Source organism: Oncorhynchus mykiss, chromosome 18 (assembly GCF_013265735.2).
Source record: "Oncorhynchus mykiss isolate Arlee chromosome 18, USDA_OmykA_1.1, whole genome shotgun sequence".
Taxonomy (NCBI): domain Eukaryota; kingdom Metazoa; phylum Chordata; class Actinopteri; order Salmoniformes; family Salmonidae; genus Oncorhynchus; species Oncorhynchus mykiss.
The window spans coordinates 8,950,232-8,971,118 of record NC_048582.1 but is presented as its reverse complement, the minus strand read 5'-3'; the positions used below and the strand labels follow the sequence as shown (position 1 = coordinate 8,971,118).

The 20,887-nt window shown below is 45.3% G+C and overlaps 1 protein-coding gene across 1 annotated transcript; it reads right to left on the bottom strand.

Annotated features, from left to right (window-relative positions):
- Positions 1-2,332: 2,332 nt before the first annotated feature.
- LOC110496974 (serine/threonine-protein kinase SIK2) lies at positions 2,333-20,743 on the bottom strand. The gene is made up of 13 exons (XM_036951401.1): positions 19,883-20,743; positions 19,388-19,564; positions 18,821-18,937; positions 18,148-18,211; positions 17,277-17,438; positions 14,926-15,050; positions 14,516-14,639; positions 13,058-13,293; positions 12,307-12,607; positions 3,694-4,035; positions 3,150-3,357; positions 2,668-2,916; positions 2,333-2,624 (listed from the first exon to the last, which is right to left on the bottom strand). The coding sequence occupies exons 2-13, from the start codon at positions 19,532-19,534 to the stop codon at positions 2,333-2,335; spliced, it is 2,367 nt and encodes a 788-aa protein (XP_036807296.1). The 5' UTR covers positions 19,535-19,564; positions 19,883-20,743.
- Positions 20,744-20,887: the final 144 nt, after the last annotated feature.

Sequence of the window (20,887 nt, the reverse complement as noted above, 5' to 3'; positions counted from 1 at the left end):
ACGCTCCTGCCCACCAGGCTACCTGCATTAGGTCATTAGGACTAGGCGTTAGGCTCTGCTTTTTCAGGGGAACTCTCTGCCAGCGCAAGGCTCAATCATTCCAATAACAACAAACTACAGGCAGTGAGGGAGGTATAGCAATACCAACCCCCTGACTGGAACCAAAGCAGAGCCAGACAGGTGGAGGTGGGCTGGTGGTGGTGGGCCAGCTGAAAACAGACAAGTCATACAGAGCCAGACAGGTGGAGGTGGGCTGGTGGTGGTGGACCAGCTGAAAACAGACAACCAAAGCAGAGCCAGACAGGTGGAGGTGGGCTGGTGGTGGTGGGCCAGCTGAAAACAGACAACCAAAGCAGAGCCAGACAGGTGGAGGTGGGCTGGTGGTGGTGGGCCAGCTGAAAACAGACAACCAAAGCAGAGCCAGACAGGTGGAGGTGGGCTGGTGGTGGTGGGCCAGCTGAAAACAGACTACCAAAGCAGAGCCAGACAGGTGGAGGTGGGCCAGCTGAAAACAGACAACCAAAGCAGAGCCAGACAGGTGGAGGTGGGCTGGTGGTGGTGGGCCAGCTGAAAACAGACAAGTCATACAGAGCCAGACAGGTGGAGGTGGGCTGGTGGTGGTGGGCCAGCTGAAAACAGACAACCAAAGCAGAGCCAGACAGGTGGAGGTGGGCTGGTGGTGGTGGGCCAGCTGAAAACAGACAAGTCATACAGAGCAACAGCAATAAACAGCAAAGACCAGTAATAGCTTTTTTCATTCCTTTGTTAAAAAAATTATCCAACAACGTATGAAAAAGTATTCAACTACAAATCTCAATTTACAATGTTCGACAAATACAAAAAACGTATTACAGAGAGGTTTGTTGAGTCTGGTCCACTCAATACAATAGTCTTCTTGTTTGTTCAAAAGGCACAAGGCGGGTCTGAATCCAAACTGCATGAGAAAACACTTATTTTAAGTCGTCTTCCTCATGCCAACTGCACTGAATCAAAGACAGTTTATGGAAGACGACAGGGAGACAACTACTACCGCTTAACCGAGTTTGTAATAGGATAATAGGAGAATACTGGGAGTTGTGCTTCCTGGAAAAGACTGCTGTCTCCTCAGTTATTGGTATTTTCAGTTCCCATAACAACAGACATGACAGTTTGCACATGATCAGAATTACATTATTTAAAAAAAAAAAGTAGAGTCATTTAGCAGACACTTTTATCCAAAGTGCATTCATATTAAGATAGCTAAGTGAGACAATCACATATCACAGTCGAAGTAAGTACATTTTTCCACAATATAAAGGAGTTATCAGCTAAGCCAGTGCTAGTAGGAAAAGAGAAGTGCAATGTCTTATTTAAGACAATGTTTGAAGAGGTAGAGTTTCAGTTGTTTTCGGAAAATGGGCAGGGACTCTGCTGTCCGAGCTTTAGGGGAAACTCATTCCACCAATGGACTCACAGTCCATCCTAAGTAGGTCCCACTGATGTCATCCTTCTTCATTAACATCCACTGTTGCCAGAGCATCGTGGCATTGAGTCATTGGGGACATCAGTCTGAGGCCCAGTTCCACTTCTCCAGTCTCTCTCTCTGAGTCCTGATGTTAGCCTTGAGACCGTTGCTGTCCAACAGCTGCTAGGCCTGTAGTCCTGGGTGTTTCCTACGGTCCGTACGCAGGATCCATTCTCCCTACTGGGCATGGAGGCAGACGTGGCTGGCGCTGGAGCTGGGGCCGCCTGGAGGTCTGGGAGTGGGTATAGAGGTGGTGGTTGGCCCAAGGCCTTGGCTGAGGCTGGGGGTCAGAGTGGGAATACAGTAACTGAGGCTGAGACTGGGGGTCTGGGTAGTTGTGGGGGTGGGGGTGGGGTTGCTGTAGCTGAGACTGGGGGTCTGGGTGGTTGTGGGGGTGGGAGTGGGGTTGCTGTAGCTGAGACTGGGAGTCTGGGTGGTTGTGGGGGTGGGAGTGGGGTTGCTGTAGCTGAGACTGGGGGTCTGGGTAGTTGTGGGGGTGAGGCTGCAATAGCTGAGTCTTGAGGTCTGGGTGGTTGTGGGGGTGGATGTGGGGGTGTAGTAGTTGAGACCGGGGGTCTGGGTGGGGGTGTAGTTGTTGAGACAGGGGTTCTGGGTGGGGGTGCAGTAGCTTAGGCTGAGACTGGGGTTTCGGGTGGGGGAACTGGGGGAACTGGGGCTGAACAGGGAGGTGAGGAGCGTCAGAGAAGGGTGGGGTGTGGTTCTCAACCCGAGGAGAGCTGATATGGAGGTGGGTCTCCAAGAGGTGGCCAGCCGACGCCACCATGGCTGAAGAAGAGAAGGAGGAAGAGGAGGAGGAAGGGGATAAGTCTAGCGGTTGCTCTGAGCATAGAGATAGGTAGGATTGTGGTTGTGGATGTGTCTTTTGGTGTAGCTGTGAGTGTAGCTGTGAGTGTGGGTGTAGTTGTGGCTGTAGTTGTGGCTGTAGGTGTAGTTGTGAGTGTAGCTGTGAGTGTGGTTGTAGTTGTGGGTGTAGTTGTGACTGTGGGTGTAGTTGTGGCTGTGGGTATAGTTGTGGGTGTAGTTGTGGCTGTGGGTGTAGTTGTGGGTGTAGTTGTGAGTGTGGGTGTAGTTGTGAATGTAGTTGTTGGTGTAGTTGTGTCTGTGGGTGTAGTTGTGAGTGTAGTTGTGGCTGTGGGTGTAGCTGTGAGTGTAGTTGTGGGTGTGGGTGTAGTTGTGGGTGTGGTGAATGGTTCTGTTGAAGGGAGGGTGTGAGGAAGTCATGTGACAGTGTGTGTGTGGAGAACAGACCAATGGGAGGACGAGGAGGAGCGGGAACGTTAGGAGGGACGGGAGGAGACAGGAAGAGGTGTGGTGGCGGGGAGGAAGACGTGGGGTGGCGTGGAGGAAGAGGTGTGGTGGGGTGGAATTGGCACAGTGGAATCTGGATCACTCTGGGGGAAGACACAGAGAAGAGTCAGTAGAACAACAGGTGTCTAATATTTTCAAATACTTGGGGTGCACTTCATTTAGTTTGCTCCAATACAATGAAACCGGTTGCAGGTGCAACGTCCAAGACAAATCAAGCAAATGTTTAAAAGCTTTTGACAAATGTATTTAACCCACATCAAAATGGCTTGATAATAATTTGAGTCACAATGATAAGAAACAAAAGGGTCTGCCTCACTTCTGCTGCTGGAAGCCTTCCTCTGACAGTGGTGTGGTGGGGACACAGTGGGACAGGTCTCGCCCCCCCCAGGCAGGGGGGCAGGGTGCAGAGCCAGAGGCTGGGGGGGACCACCCGTGCCGGACCCCGGGGCTCTTCATCTTGTTCAGTCCCAGCAGGCCCTTGGCGCTGGCCTCCATCCTCAACTTCTGGCGGAACACCCTCAGACCTGGAACAGAGGTCAAAGATCACGACATCATAAACCTTCATGAAAGCCACCAAGAATAGATCTATAACTAATTTTTTTATAACGGTTACAGAATGACGTTCATTTTAGAGAGCAGTTTGTGTGTGCAAACTGACAGGTATCTTAATATCTTGTGGAGTTCCTCAAGGATCCATTCTAGGACCTTTGTCGTTTCTGATCTACATCAAAGATGATTAAAACTCAAGAGATGTCTCCAATGTGTAACACAGGAGCTAATTACAGTATACATAAGAAGCTTTTCTTCTTTCCATCTGTCATACTTGATCTGTGCTTTAATTTTGAAGTGGTCGTCCATACCTTGTGTTAGAGCGCCGGTGTCCATGTCGGAGGCTCGGCGGCCCTCCTGGAAGCTGGGTACGGAGAGGCTATCGTGGGGAGGGGGCTGCAGGGTGGACGACAGGGCCAGATGACCGGTAGTGACCAGTAACTGATAGGGGCCGTCAACAGTGCTGGGCACGGTAGAGGACAGGGCCAGGGGGGACTCTGTGGGGCTATAGGTCCCAGGGCCATCCACAGTAGTGACAAGTAACATATAGGGGTCCTCAATTGGGCTGGACAGGCTGGGACTGGCAGAGAAGGAAGAGGAGGAAGAGGAGAAACTATCTGAGGAAGCTTGGTCGGATGAGTTTACCACAGCACCTGTAGATGAGGAGAGAGTAGGGAAATTTAGCCCTGTAACTTTGTGACAATGTGAAAGTGGGCTATGTATAGTGGTGTGTCTATAGTGGTGTGTATATAGTGGTGTGTGTATAGTGGGCTATGTATAGTGGTGTGTGTATAGTGGGCTATGTATAGTGGTGTGTGTATAGTGGTGTGTGTATAGTGGTGTGTCTATAGTGGTGTGTCTATAGTGGTGTGTCTATAGTGGTGTGTGTATAGTGGTGTGTATAGTGGTGTGTCTATAGTGGTGTGTCTATAGTGGTGTGTGTATAGTGGTGTGTGTATAGTGGTGTGTCTATAGTGGTGTGTCTATAGTGGTGTGTCTATAGTGGTGTGTGTATAGTGGGCTATGTATAGTGGTGTGTGTATAGTGGTGTGTGTATAGTGGTGTGTCTATAGTGGTGTGTCTATAGTGGTGTGTCTATAGTGGTGTGTGTATAGTGGTGTGTATATAGTGGTGTGTGTATAGTGGTGTGTGTATAGTGGTGTGTCTATAGTGGTGTGTCTATAGTGGTGTGTCTATAGTGGTGTGTCTATAGTGGTGTGTGTATAGTGGTGTGTGTATAGTGGTGTGTCTATAGTGGTGTGTCTATAGTGGTGTGTGTATAGTGGTGTGTATATAGTGGTGTGTGTATAGTGGTGTGTGTATAGTGGTGTGTCTATAGTGGTGTGTCTATAGTGGTGTGTCTATAGTGGTGTGTGTATAGTGGTGTGTGTATAGTGGTGTGTCTATAGTGGTGTGTCTATAGTGGTGTGTCTATAGTGGTGTGTGTATAGTGGTGTGTGTATAGTGGTGTGTGTATAGTGGTGTGTCTATAGTGGTGTGTCTATAGTGGTGTGTGTATAGTGGTGCGTGTATAGTGGTGCGTGTATAGTGGTGTGTCTATAGTGGTGTGTGTATAGTGGTGTGTGTATATAGTGGTGTGTCTATAGTGGTGTGTGGATAGTGGTGTGTGTATAGTGGTGTGTATATAGTGGTGTGTGTATAGTGGTGTGTGTATAGTGGTGTGTATATAGTGGTGTGTGTATAGTGGTGTGTATAGTGGTGTGTGTATAGTGGTGTGTGTATAGTGGTGTGTCTATAGTGGTGTGTCTATAGTGGTGTGTGTATAGTGGTGTGTGTATAGTGGTGTGTCTATAGTGGTGTGTGTATAGTGGTGTGTGTATAGTGGTGTGTGTATAGTGGTGTGTCTATATTGGGGTTGTGTCTATAGTGGTGTGTCTATAGTGGTGTGTCTATAGTGGTGTGTCTATAGTGGTGTGTGTATAGTGGTGTGTATAGTGGTGTGTATAGTGGTGTGTCTATAGTGGTGTGTCTATAGTGGTGTGTGTATAGTGGTGTGTGTATAGTGGTGTGTCTATAGTGGTGTGTCTATAGTGGTGTGTCTATAGTGGTGTGTGTATAGTGGGCTATGTATAGTGGTGTGTGTATAGTGGTGTGTGTATAGTGGTGTGTCTATAGTGGTGTGTCTATAGTGGTGTGTCTATAGTGGTGTGTGTATAGTGGTGTGTATATAGTGGTGTGTGTATAGTGGTGTGTGTATAGTGGTGTGTCTATAGTGGTGTGTCTATAGTGGTGTGTCTATAGTGGTGTGTGTATAGTGGTGTGTGTATAGTGGTGTGTCTATAGTGGTGTGTCTATAGTGGTGTGTCTATAGTGGTGTGTCTATAGTGGTGTGTGTATAGTGGTGTGTGTATAGTGGTGTGTGTATAGTGGTGTGTCTATAGTGGTGTGTCTATAGTGGTGTGTGTATAGTGGTGCGTGTATAGTGGTGTGTCTATAGTGGTGTGTGTATAGTGGTGTGTGTATATAGTGGTGTGTCTATAGTGGTGTGTGGATAGTGGTGTGTGTATAGTGGTGTGTATATAGTGGTGTGTGTATAGTGGTGTGTGTATAGTGGTGTGTATATAGTGGTGTGTGTATAGTGGTGTGTGTAGTGGTGTGTGTATAGTGGTGTGTGTATAGTGGTGTGTCTATAGTGGTGTGTCTATAGTGGTGTGTGTATAGTGGTGTGTGTATAGTGGTGTGTCTATAGTGGTGTGTGTATAGTGGTGTGTCTATAGTGGTGTGTCTATAGTGGTGTGTCTATAGTGGTGTGTGTATAGTGGTGTGTGTATAGTGGTGTGTGTATAGTGGTGTGTCTATAGTGGTGTGTCTATAGTGGTGTGTGTATAGTGGTGTGTGTATAGTGGTGTGTCTATAGTGGTGTGTCTATAGTGGTGTGCGTATAGTGGTGTGTGTATAGTGGTGTGTGTATAGTGGTGTGTCTATAGTGGTATGTGTATAGTGGTGTGTCTATAGTAGTGTGTGTATAGTGGTGTGTCTATAGTGGTGTGTCTATAGTGGTGTGTCTATAGTGGTGTGTGTATAGTGGTGTCTATAGTGGTGTGTCTATAGTGGTGTGTCTATATTGGGGTTGTGTCTATAGTGGTGTGTCTATAGTGGTGTGTCTATAGTGGTGTGTATATAGTGGTATGTCTATAGTGGTGTGTCTATAGTGGTGTGTCTATAGTGATGTGTCTATAGTGGTGTGTCTATAGTGGTGTGTCTATAGTGGTGTGTCTATAGTGGTGTGTCTATAGTGGTGTGTGTATAGTGGTGTGTGTATAGTGGCGTGTCTATAGTGGTGTGTGTATAGTGGTGTGTCTATAGTGGTGTGTCTATAGTGATGTGTCTATAGTGGTGTGTGTATAGTGGTGTGTGTATAGTGGTGTGTGTATAGTGGTGTGTCTATAGTGGTGTGTCTATAGTGGTGTGTCTATAGTGGTGTGTCTATAGTGGTGTGTCTATAGTGGTGTGCGTATAGTGGTGTGCGTATAGTGGTGTGCGTATAGTGGTGTGTCTATAGTGGTATGTGTATAGTGGTGTGTCTATAGTGGTGTGTGTATAGTGGTGTGTCTATAGTGGTGTGTCTATAGTGGTGTGTCTATAGTGGTGTGTGTATAGTGGTGTGTCTATAGTGGTGTGTCTATAGTGGTGTGTCTATAGTGGTGTGTATATAGTGGTATGTCTATAGTGGTGTGTGTATAGTGGTGTGTCTATAGTGATGTGTCTATAGTGGTGTGTCTATAGTGGTGTGTCTATAGTGGTGTGTCTATAGTGGTGTGTCTATAGTGGTGTGTCTATAGTGGTGTGTCTATAGTGGTGTGTCTATAGTGATGTGTCTATAGTGGTGTGTCTATAGTGGTGTGTCTATAGTGGTGTGTCTATAGTGGTGTGTCTATAGTGGTGTGTCTATAGTGGTGTTTCTAGTGGTGTGTCTATAGTGGTGTTTCTAGTGGTGTGTCTATAGTGGTGTGTCTATAGTGGTGTATCTATAGTGTTGTGTCTATAGGGGTGTGTGTATAGTGGTGTGTGTATAGTGGTGTGTCTATAGTGGTGTGTGTATAGTGATGTGTCTATAGTGGTGTGTCTATAGTGGTGTGAATTTTTTTATACATTTTATTTCACCTTATTTTAACCAGGTAGGCTAGTTGAGAACAAGTTCTCATTTACAACTGCGACCTGGCCAAGATAAAGCAAAGCAGTGCGACACAAACAACAACACAGAGTTACACATATATAATAAACAAAAGATACAGTCAATAATACAATAGCAAAAAGGTCTATATACGGTGAGTGCAAATGAGGTAAGATAAGGGAGGTAAGACAATAAAATAAGCCATAGTGGCAAAATAATTACAATATAGCAATTAAACACTGCAGTGATAGATGTGCAGAAGATGAATGTGCAAGGAGAGATACTGGGGTGCAAAGAATAAAAATAACAGTGTGGGGATGAGGTAGTTGGATGGGCTGTTTACAGATGGGCTATGTACAGGTGCAGTGATCTGTGAGCTGCTCAGACAGCTGGTGCTTAAAGTTAGTGAGGGAGATATGAGTCTCCAGCTTCAGGGATTTTTGCAATTCGTTCCAGTCATTGGCAGTAGAGAACTGGAAGGAAAGGCGGCCAAAGTAGGAATTGGCGTCGGGAGTGACCAGTGAAATATACCTGCTGGAGCGCATGCTACGGGTGGGTGCTGCTATGGTGACCAGTGAGCTGAGATAAGGCGGGGCTTTACCTAGCAAAGACTTGTAGATGACCTGGAGCCAGTGGGTTTGACAACGAATATGAAGCGAGGGCCAGCCAACCAGAGTGTACAGGTCGCAGTGGTGGGTAGTATATGGGGCTTTGGTGACAAAACGGATGGCACTGTGATGGACTGGCAGATGCTGGTAGCGATCGGTTGAAGAGCATGCATTTACTTTTACTTGCATTTAAAAGCCGTTGGAGGCCACGGAAGGAGAGTTGAATGGCATTGAAGCTCATCTGGAGGTTAGTTAACACAGTGTCCAAAGAAGGGCCAGAAGTATACAAAACGGTATCGTCTGCGTAGAGGTGGATCAGAGAATAACCAGCAGCAAGAGTGACATCATTGATGTATACAGAGAAAAGAGTCGGCCCAAGAATTGAACCCTGTGGCACCCCCATATAGACTGCCAGAGGTCCAGACAACAGGCCCTCCGATTTGACACACTGAATTCTGTCTAAGAAGTAGTTGGTGAACCAGGCGATCCAGTCATTTGAGTCTGCCGATAAGAATGTGGTGATTGACAGAGTCGAAAGCATTGGCCAGGTCGATGAACACAGCTGCACAGTATGGTCTCTTATTGATAGAGGTTATGATATCGTTTAGGACCGTGAACGTGGCTGAGGTGCACCCATGACCAGCTCGGAAACCAGATTGCATAGCGGAGAAGGTACAGTGGGATTCGAAATGGTCAGTAATCTGTTTGTTAACTTGGCTTTCGAAGACCTTAGAAATGGAGGGTAGAATAGATATAGGTCTGTAGCAGTTTGGGTCTACAGCGTCTCCCCCTTTGAAAAGGGGGATGACCGTGGCAGCTATCCAATCTTTGGGGATCTCAGACGATACGAAAGAGAGGTTGAACAGGCTATTAATAGGGGTTGCAATAAGTTCGGTCTCTAATTTTAGAAAGAGAGGGTCCAGATTGTCTAGTCCTGCTGATTTGTAGGGGTCCAGATTTTGCAGCTCTTTCAGAACATCAGCTATCTGGATTTGGGTGAAGGAGAAATGGGGGAGGCTTGGGAAAGTTGCTGTGGGGGGTAAAGGGCTGTTGACCAGGGTAGGGGTGTTAAGATGGAAAGCATGGCCAGCCGTAAAAAAATGCTTATTGAAATTCTCAATTATCGTGGATTTATCAGTGGTGACGTGTTTCCTAGCCTCAGTGCAGTGGGCAGCTGGGAGGAGGTGCTCTTATTCTCCATGGACTTGACAGTGTCCCAGAACTTTTTGGAGTTTGTGTTGCAGGATGCAAATTTCTGTTTGAAAAAGCTAGCCTTTGCTTTCCTAATTGCCTGTGTATATTGGTTCCTAACTTCCCTGAAAAGGTGCATATCGTGGGAGCTATTCGATTCTAATGCAGTACGCCACAGGATGTTTTTGTGCTGGTCAAGGGCAGTCAGCTCTGGAGTGAACCACGGGCTATATCTGTTCCGGGTTCTACATTTTTAGAATGGGGCATGCTTATTTAAGATTGTGAGGAAAGCACTTTTAGAGAATAACCAGGCATCTTCTGCTGACGGAATGAGGTCAATATCCTTCCAGGATACCCGGGCCAGGTCGATAAGAAAGGCCTGCTCGCTCAAGTGTTTTAGGGAGCGTTTGACAGTGATGAGGGGTGGTCGTTTGACCGCAGACCCATTACGAATGCAAGCAATGAGGCAGTGATCGCTGAGATCCTGGTTGAAGACAGCAGAGGTGTATTTGGAGAGCAGGTCGAGAGCAGGCCTGTGTTTACGGATTTGGGTTTATACCTGGTAGGTTCATTGATAATTTGTGTGAGATTGAGGGCATCAAGCTTAGATTGTAGGACTGCTGGGGTGTTAAGCATATCCCAGTTTAGGTCACCTAACAGCACGAGCTCTGAAGATAGATGGGGGGCAATCAATTCACATATGGTGTCCAGGGCACGGGTGGGGGCAGAAGGTGGTCTATAGCAAGCGGCAACGGTGAGAGTTGTCTCTGGAAAGGTGAATTTTTAAAAGTAGAATCTCAAATTGTTTGGGCACAGACCTGGATAGTAAAACAGAACTCTGCAGGCTATCTCTGCAGTAGATTGCAACTCTGCCCCCTTTGGCAGTTCTATCTTGTCGGAAAATGTTATAATGTTATATAGTTAGGGATGGAAATTTCAAGATTTTTGGTGGCCTTCCTGGAGCCAGGCACTGCAGGGCCTGGATTAACTTCTACATCACCAGAGGAGCGGAGGAGTAGGATAAGGGTACGGCTAAGTCTATAAGAACTGGTCGTCTAGTACGTTCGGAACAGAGAGTAAAAGAAGCAGGTTTCTGGGCGTGGTAGAATAGATGCAATGCATAATGTACAGACAAAGGTATGGTAAGATGTGAGTACAGTGGAGATAAACCTAGGCATAGAGTGACAATGAGAGAGATATTGTCTCTAGAGACATCAATTAAACCAGGTGAGGTCACCGCATGTGTGGGAGAGGGTTAGCTGAGGCATATTGAGCAGGGCTGGAGGCGCTACAGTGAAATAAGACAATAATCACTAACCAAAACAGAAATGGACAAGGCATATAGACATTAGGGAGAGGCATGCGTAGCCGAGTGATCATTGAGTCCAGTGAGTAGCTGGGCAGGCTGGAGACACGGCGATTCAGACAGCTAGCGGGCCGGGGCTAGCAGGCTAGCAGAAGGGCCTTAGAGGGACGTCGCAAAGGAATAAGTCAGTTGTAGCACCTTTGTGCTCTAGACAGCTAGCGGGCCGCGGCTAGCAGATGGGCATTCAGGAGACATCGCGACGGGGGAGCAAGTTGAAAAACCCCCTCGGGCGGATTACGTTGGTAGTCCAGTCGTGATTGATAGGAGGGGCTCCGTATCGGCAATAAAAATGGTCCAGGCCAATTGGCAAAATAGGTATTGTAGCCCAAGGAGTGGACCTCTTCAGCTAGCCGGCGAGATGGGCCTAGCATTGACTTGCTCCAGGCTAATTGGTGCTTGCTTCGGGACAGAGACGTTAGCCAGGAGAAGCCAATTGGATAGCAGCTGGCTAGCTGCGATGACCCAGGTGAAGAGGTTCAGCGCTTGCGGTAGGAATCCGGGGATATGGAGAATAAGAAGTCCGATACGATAAGCTCTGGGTTGAATCGCGTTGTGCAGACTGGCAGGAATTATCTGGGCTAAAGGTTAGCTGATGACCACTAGCAGTGGCTAGCTGGCTACTAGCTAGTAGCTAGTTAGCTGGCTAGCTTCTGCTGGGGGTTCCGCTTCTGAAGTAAAGAAAATAGCAGATCCATACCACATTGGGTGAGGCGGGTTGCAGGAGAGTATGATTAAAGTTGGGGTTAAGAATTTCAAATATATATATATATATATATATATATATATATATATATATATATATATATATATATATATATATATATATATATATGCGAAGAAAAAAAAAATATATATATATATACACGGGACATGACAAGATGAAGACAAAAGACGCCGGTCTGCTATGCCATCTTGGATTCTATGTGGTGTGTCTATAGTGGTGTGTATAGTGGTGTGTCTAGTGGTGTGTATAGTGGTGTGTCTACAGTGGTGTGTATAGTGGTGTTTATAGTGGTGTGTCTAAAGTGATGTGTATAGTGGTGTGTATAGTGGTGTGTGTAGTGGTGTGTATAGTGTTGTGTGTATAGTGATGTGTATAGTGGTGTGTATAGTGGTGTGTGTAGTGGTGTGTATAGTGTTGTGTGTATAGTGATGTGTGTATAGTGGTGCGTGTATAGTGATGTGTCTATAGTGGTGTGTATATAGTGGTGTGTATAGTGGTGTGTGTATAGTGGTGTGTGTATAGTGGTGTGTATAGTGGTGTGTATATAGTGGTGTGTATAGTGGTGTGTATAGTGGAATGTATATAGTGGTGTGTATAGTGGTGTGTGTATAGTGGTGTGTATAGTGGTGTGTATAGTGGTGTGTATAGTGCTGTGTGTATAGTGGTGTGTATGGTGGTGTCTATAGTGGTGTGTATAATGGTGTATATAGTGGTGTGTCTATAGTGGTGTATACAGTGGTGTGTCTGTAGTGGTGTGTCTAGTGGTGTGTATATTGGTGTATGTCTAGTGGTGTGTGTATAGTGGTGTGTGTACCTCATGCAAATGTTTGTATCTAAATGAAGATAGTTCAGATTTGAGCGTGTGCATGTGCATGTGCATGTGTGTGTCTCAGTACTCACAAGATGGGCTGCACTGCTGGAGGCTGGCAGAGACCTCGGCCAGAGTGTGTCTGTGGGAGGGGTCTAAGGAGAGGGTTGCTGCCCCTCCCTCCTCTTGCAGCTCCCCTTCCTGTGGCTCCTCCCCCTGGTTTCCATGGTGATCCTGATCACTAATGCAGGTCGGTAGCAGAGTGTCGTGGTCAGGGTTGGGGGTCACCTTTTCGGTGCCCTGGGGCAGTCTGAGGGAGCGGAGCTCTTTCACCTTCTCCAGCATGAGACGGTAGATAGCAGAGAAGTGGTTGTAGCTGCTGCTCTGAAGAGACTATAGAGAGAGAGAGAGATAGAGAGAGAGAGAGAGAGAGAGAGAGAGAGAGAGAGAGAGAGAGAGAGAGTGGGAGAGGAAGAGAGAAAGCGAGAGAGAGGAAGAGCGAGAGAGATGGAGAGAGGGAGCGAGAGAGATGGAGAGAGAGAGGGAGAGAGAGAGAGAGAGAGAGAGAGGGGAGAGAGAGAGAGAGAGAGAGAGAGAGAGAGGGAGAGAGAGAGAGGAAGAGAGAGACAGCGAGAGAGAGGGAGAGAGAGGTAGAGCGAGAGAGATGGAGAGAGGGAGAGAGATAGAGAGAGAGAGAGAGAGAGAGAGAGAGAGAGAGGGGGGGGGGGGGGGGGAGAGAGGGAGAGAGAGAGAGAGAGAGCTATTGAAATTACAGTAGAAAATGTAGCTACACAGATATGGAGTTACACATTGGACTGGTTTCTTAGTATTTCTCCCACTCACCTCAATGGTCCTCTGCCGGTCGATGCCCAGGGTCTGCATGAGGCCAAGTACTGGCTCGCTATAATTCTCCACCAGACAGGGCTCTGCATCAGGGGCAGGGGTCGGCTGGGGCGTCTCTGGAGGGGCTGCCGTGGCCGGGGGGTCCGACTTCATCCAGCGGTGCTTCTTGATCCGGGCCACCGTGATCCGTTTGGCCGGTTCAATTACTAACATCCTCCGCACCAGGTTCTCACAGTCTGATGGTATGGAGGGGGAGATAAGGGACAAAATGAAGAGGGTTTCAGAACCAGTTGAGGTCACTGTTGTAGTTCGATTGGTTTTAGTGTTCTATGCTCTAAGGAAAAGTTTTGTTGGTGGTGACAACAGCAGTGCTTGGTTGATGTAACACAACATGGATTTATAACTATAACTATTATCATATCTAACGTTGTCTGTGAATGGGTCCGAAATGGCACCCTATTATCAAGGGCTGGGAATTACCAGGGACCTTACAATGCAATATTATCACCATACGATATGTATTGAGAGTTGATGTACCAAACATATTGCTCACTATATGTCTGCTGCAGAGAGACAAGTGAGAACGAATATGAGATTTGATCAGTCATGGAAATAAAAGTGCTGAAAACATGTTGGCTCACTATTTAAAAAGAAGATGGAGAACAAGCTATAGGAGGAAAAATGCCAGAGTTTTGGCACAGCTACAGTGAACTAGCACTATCTAACGCTACCTAGCAACAACAAACAAAATATATACAGTACTAGTCAAAAGGTTGGACAAACCTACTAATTCAAGGGTTTTTCCTTATTTTTCTTATTTTCTACATTGTAAAATAATAGTGAAGACATCAAAACTATGAAATAACACATGGACTTGGTATTTTAACAAGTAGGGCAATCTTCTGTTTACCACCCCTACCTTGTCACAACACAACTGATTGGCTCAAACGCATTAAGGAAAGAAATTCCACAAATTAACAAGGCACACCTGTTAATTGAAATGCATTCCAGGTAACTACCTCATGAAGCTGGTTGAGAGAATGTCAGGAGTGTGCAAAGCTGTCATCAAGGCAAAGGATGGCTACTTTTAAGAATCTAAAATCTAAAATATATTTTGATTTGGTTAACACTTTTTTGGTTACTACATTCTACAGGGTAGAAAATAGTCAAAAATAAAGAAAAATCCTTGAATGAGTGGATGTGTCCAAACTTTTGACTTGTATTGTATATATACCTTTTTTTTTATCGATGCTTGGAGTCAAAGTATCGATATAATATCTTCCAAAATAATATTGCGATATGTAACTGTATTGATTTTCGACCCGATCACTACTCTAATCTATACACAGCACTAACGTATTGCACTACTACAGAGTAGCATACAAAATAGGGAATAGGGTGTGGTTTCCGCCTTGTGCCGTGAGAATCTGTCATGTCACCAGTCCTGCAGGACAGTACCTTGGGACATGTAGAAGGGGATTCTGAAGCGGCCCTCCCGGACCCTCTGTCTGAGCGCGGGGAGGGAGGGGCCATCAAAGGGCAGGACGCCACACACCAACACGTACAGCACCACGCCCAGACTCTGAACACCAAAAGAGGGGGGCGAGATGAGCACCACAGTCCTGCTACTTCCTACTACTATTAGTACTACTGTCACTACCAGATAAAGATATAGAATTCATGATGAATCATCTCTGCACCACAATAACCACCTATAAGGTTATTACAGTACAAGAGGGATTCTGAGATCTGAAAACATAGAACCTTCATCTGCACTTTCATTCCCATGACATTCCAATGGGTTAAAGAGAAATAATCAACCCAAAGCAAGAGAATAGGAGAGAAACCATCCCTTCCTGGTCCCTTACCCAGATGTCTAGAGGAGGCCCCTCATACTCAATCCCCTCAAACACCTCTGGAGCGGCGTAGGGCGGGGACCCACACCAGGTGGACAGAAATTGTCCTTCACTGAAGAAGTTCCCAAAACCAAAGTCTACAGGGAGGGAGAGGAAAAAGTCCATTAATATCAGAGGATACTATCCCTAAAGCCAGGGCTGTTCAATCCTGGAAAGCCAAAATATTTCTGTTTTTCATCCTCTCCTTCTAATCAGGGACTGATTCAGACCTGGGATACCAGGTGAGTGCAATTAACTACCAGGTAGAACCAAAAAACAGAGATGTTTTGGCCCACTAGGACTGGAATTGAAAAGCCCTGCCTAAAGCCCTTGTGAATCCTCTGGAACATTCTCATTCATATCATAGGACACATATGCACATGACAAGGGACACCATAGCAACCATACTGTAGGTGAAAAATTGTGTCATGACGTTGGCCTGGGGGTAGGTTTATGACAGTCATAAATACCTCTTCCCCCCTTTTTCCTCTCTCTACCCTACTGATGTTACGTTTGCAAAACCCTTGGTTAACATAGAGATTCTGGGAACATCAGAAGGCGGGGGGAAATGAACTATATTCTGGTAATCTGACCAATTGAACATATGCAGTGGTACTTAATGAATATGATGTCAGTTCGGTTGTCATCCGGGACATTCTCATCAATGATAGGATGACAAACTCTACAGTGGAAAGTCTGCACATTGTAGTTATCGGAGTCACATGGAATTGTTGTTCACTTTAAATGTTTGAATATAAAATTATTGGTGAAGAGATTAAATGTAATTTTAGCTTCCAAATGAGAGATTTGGGTTTTCATAAGTTTAGGGCTCTGCTCAATTAGTGCCCGCCCCTGTGAAGAGACATGGGTTATAAAACTTTTCAAACACACCCTTCTCGCTCCACTATATGAAGCGTTGACGAAAATGTAACCTCCTGTTCCAAGTACATGAGGTCTGCAGTCTCTGCGTTAAAAGGACTAACATGTCAACTACAGAACTAAGCCAACCTCAGCGTGAGCTTTGGTTGCGAATGGTATGAAATTTGAACTCTTATTCACTACAGAAGTGATACCTCCTAGCCGTTGAGTAATCCACAGCAGCTGCAAACGCGGGCTAGGAAAGAACAGACAGAGTATCCCGTCTACCACACAACGACGTTACTACAACTTATCCAATTGACCACCAGAGACATTCTTCAAAGGACAAAGGACTCAGTTTGGCAACCCAGCCTTCCATCTACCACCAACCTACCGAAGCGCAGCTCAGAGTAAATATTTATTGCATTTTCCTTTTCCAAATGGGCGGTAATTTAGAATGCATAAGATACTGTATTTACGATAGCACAGCTTCGCCCTTTGTCCCTCAGTCTTCCCGCTCTTTCACTCAAACCCAGCCCCTTTTCTTTTGTGTAACCAGCTGTCATATCTGTTCTGCCCGCTAGGGACGTTTTCCTTTATGACGTAATTTGTAATCAAGGTATGATTCATTCTGTGTATATGTAATTCTGTGTGATTAATTAGGTATTTAGTAAATAAATAATTAAACCCAATTTTGTATTGCTGATTCAACTTGTTAGCCAGGGTTCGTGAAGATAACCAAGAATTTACAACTTTCAGATGAGACTGAATTAAGGTGACGATTAATATTGACTGCTATTGATGTCAAATATTACTAGGTCTTTAAGAGTTTATTCGGAAGATAACAGCTCTATAAATATTATTTTGTGGTGTCCCGACTCTCTAGTTAATTACGTTTACATGATTAGCTCAATCAGGTAATATTAATTACGGAGAAAGGATTTTATAGAATAGCATGTCATATCACTTAATCCAGCATAGCCAAAGACACGACAATTGTTTACATTTTTTAAACCACAACCTTTAATAGAATCTAATAAAATATTATATAATATACAGTGCATTCGGAAATGATTCAGGCCCCTTGACGTTTTCCACATTTTGTTATGTTACAGCCTTATTCTAAAATTGATAAAATACATTTCCCCCTCATCAATCTACACACAATACCGCATAATGACAAAGTGAAAACAGGTTTTTAGAAATGTTTGCAAATGTATTACAAATAAACAATAGATATACCTTATTTACATTTTGGATTGATGAGGGTAAAAACGATTATATCAATTTTAGAATAAGGCTATAATGTAACAAAATGTGGAAAAAGTCAAGGGGTCTGAATACTTTCCGAATGCACTGTAGCTTAATTACTAACTAAAGCAATTATATTTGGCCTGTTTTTTAAATATCCATCTTTCTGTGATTCAAGGTTGATTGATTTCAGAGCCTCTCCTTTCTGCCTGTACCTGCTACTTTGATGTCCATGTTGGAGTCCAGCAGAAGGTTCTCAGCCTTCAGGTCTCTGTGGACGATGTGGTTGCTGTGGCAGTAGTCCACCGCTGACAGGATCTGACAGAACTTCCTGCGAGCCTCACTCTCACTCAGCCGCCCCGACGACAACAAGTAGTCTACAGAGGGTGGGATATAGGGAGAGGGGATAGAGGGTGGGTGGATGGGAGAGGAGGGGATAGAGGATGGGAAGATGGAAGAGGAGGGGATAGAGGATGGGATGTAGGGAGAGGAGGGGATAGAGGATGGGATGTAGGGAGAGGAGGGGATAGAGGGTGGGAGGATGGGAGAGGAGGGGATAGAGGATGGGATGTAGGGAGAGGAGGAGATAGAGGGTGGGAGGATGGGAGAGGAGGGGATAGAGGATGGGATGTAGGGAGAGGAAGGGATAGAGGGTGGGTGGATGGGAGAGGAGGGGATAGAGGGTGGAAGGATGGGAGAGGAGGGGATAGAGGATGGGATGTAGGGAGAGGAGGGGATAGAGGGTGGAAGGATGGGAGAGGAGGAGATAGAGGGTGGGATGTAGGGAGAGGATGGGATAGAGGGTGGAAGGATGGGAGAGGAGGGGATAGAGGATGAGATGTAGGGAGAGGAGGGGATAGAGGATGGGATGTAGGGAGAGGAGGGGACAGAGGGTGGGAGGATGGGAGAGGAGGGGATAGAGGGTGAATAATGAGGAATGTAATTGATTGGTTGGTTCAGATTGTTTGATTGAATCATTGTAAATAATGAGTGATCAAGTACACATGTGCACACACACAAACACACTGTTCTAAGAGATTGCACCAAGCATCATGGACACCTCTAAAGCGACACCCTTCCACTTACCAAACATCTCTCCGTTCCTGGCATACTCCATCACCATGTACAACATGTCCTTAGTTTCCATGACCTGCAAGACACAAGAGAGGCACACTCACTGATAAATACAACTTAAATATACATTTCCCATGTCATTATTACATGTAAGCCTGTGGAAGAGTGTGCCCAAAGCGTAATGCGAGAATATGACAGCAGGGACCATATTAGAATGCTTAAAAACCATTACAAAAAACAAGTTAAAGATTCTCTGTTTTAAGAAATATTTTCTTTGAGACCATATTGGAAGTAGGGGTGGGTTGACGGGGTCGTCATTTTCCATTCTGAAAATCCCCATGTGACTCATAGAGCTGGGGGTGGCTGGGCTGAGGGCTGGGAAACATACACTTAACCCCTATTACAAGATAAACAACCTGACCTTTCAAAATCTTCCATGTAGAGAATGAGAGAGAGGGGGCAGAGAGAGAGAGAGAGAGAGAGAGAGAAAGAGAGAGAAAGTAGTTCCACAACTCTATCCTCTACCTGACAGAGCTTGATAATGTGCGGATGGTTGAGGAGCTACTTGATAGAGCTTTATAATGTGAGGATGGTTGAGGAGCTACTTGATAGAGCTTTATAATGTGAGGATGGTTGAGGAGTTACCTGATAGAGCTTGATAATATGAGGATGGTTGAGGAGTTACCTGATAGAGCTTTATAATGTGCGGATGGTTGAGGAGCTTCATCACCTCGACCTCTCTGTAGATCTTCTTCAGGTCAGAGGGCTCCAGTCTCTTTTTATCAATGATTTTAATGGCCACCTGTGTGTACAGAAAGCAGATAGTTAATTTCAAAATGGCACCCTAACCCCTATACAGTGCACTACTTTTGACCAAAGCCCTGGACCCTGTTCAAAAGTAGTGCACTGTGAATATACAGGGAATAATGTGCCACTTCAGGCGCTGCCAATTCCAGCCCGGTCACATATACTAGACGTAATATAGTAAATGTAAATCCGGGGACACTCAAATTAGTAGGATATGATACTTTGGGATTTTGTCAAAGAGGCCCTTTATCCACTTCCCCAGAGTCAGATGAACTTGTTGATTCCATTTGTACGTCTCTGTGTCCAGTATGAAGTAAGAGGTCATTTTGAGAGCCAATGCTAACTATCATTAACACAATGACTGGAAGAGGTGGAGTTGAATATTGGAGATTAATGGTGTAGGGAATGAATGTTTCATATGCATTATGCATGCGTAATTACGCACCTGGGTTTTTGTGACTTTGTGACAAGCCAGTTTAACTACAGCGAAGTTTCCCTTCCCCAGCGTCCTGATGATCTCGTAGAAACCGACCTGAACCGGTCCCCCGGGGCATGGCTGGCTCAGGGGAGAGCCATCGGATAAAACCACCATGGTGCAGAGGCACCCAGTGACTGGATAAACCTATTGTCCATTTCCCAGGATTAGAGTACCGTTATTAGGCCACTCCCGTAAACACAACTGAGAGAACATATTTTGTCAATATATAGGCTGCATATAGTAGGAAAGAAAAAACATACAATTGTGATATTAAATCTAGTAGTCCTAGGCTATAAATCTCACCACCTTCCAAAAAGTGTAATTCCATGTAACTATGTATGAGGAAAGACTATAGCCTACGTAACAGCGTAAGACAAACAGATATCCTTTAGCCAACAAGTATTGAAATAAAAACAGACCATATCTTATTATTAATTTGCAAAACAAAATCATGTAATTTACCTTCACAGAAACTCTCCAGTTCAGTACATCCACCTATGTTGTTGGAATCCTCCGCCGTTCTAGAACAGTGTGCGCATCCAGGCTACTTCCCTAACTGCGCACAGACGATTTGTTCCTCATATTTTGTTAACGGGGGATAAATCTGGTATGCAATAATCCACACAACCTCCGTAACTTAAACTCGGCTGGAAATCTTCTCCTGCCATAATGAACTAAAACACACTTAATTAACGTCAAGCTTGCGTCAGAGTTGCCGAGCAACTGTCCCGCGCGCTTCTCGTGGAGCGGGAAAGGTAGCTTGGAGCTGGACACGGTGACGCCAAAGTGGTCTTCACGAGGTTTGCACAATGAATAGGCTGTAACAGCCGCTCAGCGTACAGTAACGCCAAACAATAACACTGAGCAGCAACGTCTCTTTATTGAATTAGACCATCAACGCTTCTAGTAGACTAGAGGCTCACTAGTCTCCTCCCTATAAGCAGTTTAACGAACAGGCATACCGTTAAGTGGGTCATGATGACCAATGTGGTGATGACTCATGAGCCAAGGCTAACATTGTTCAACTCAATTTGCGACACTCAGCAGCATGATATTTTGTTGGATTCTAGCCACCATTTAGTTGCTATGTCAATGTTGCATTGAGCTTGTATGATGCAACATACGTTGTATTGTCCATTTGCATTGGAATTGTACTGTATACATGACAGAAAGAAAATACACAAATTCAATACACTATAATATAATGGAATTCAATACAAAGTAAACACACAGTACCCTGTGACATGTATAGCCTACTGTCTGGCCATGTAATGTAAATTGTGTCCTATGTCCCACTATTCAATAGGATGGTGGCTGTTAGGATGAAGCTTGCCCTGCTTCTGTTGTTATGGAACCCATGGGACCTTGTAACTTTGTAGTTGTTTTGCTGTTACTGAAGCCAGGGACCTTGTAACCTTGTAGTTGTTTTGCTGTTACTGAAGCCAGGGACCTTGTAACTTTGTAGTT

Excerpts from the sequence above, each read along its gene's own strand:
- LOC110496974 (XM_036951401.1), bottom strand. The coding sequence starts at position 19,534 with ATGGTGGTTTTATCCGATGGCTCTCCCCTGAGCCAGCCATGCCCCGGG. Across the intron at positions 18,212-18,820 it reads ACATTATAAAGCTCTATCAG|GTCATGGAAACTAAGGACAT; the intron begins GTAACTCCTCAA and ends TGTGTCTTGCAG. Across the intron at positions 14,640-14,925 it reads GGCCTCCTCTAGACATCTGG|AGTCTGGGCGTGGTGCTGTA; the intron begins GTAAGGGACCAG and ends TTTGGTGTTCAG.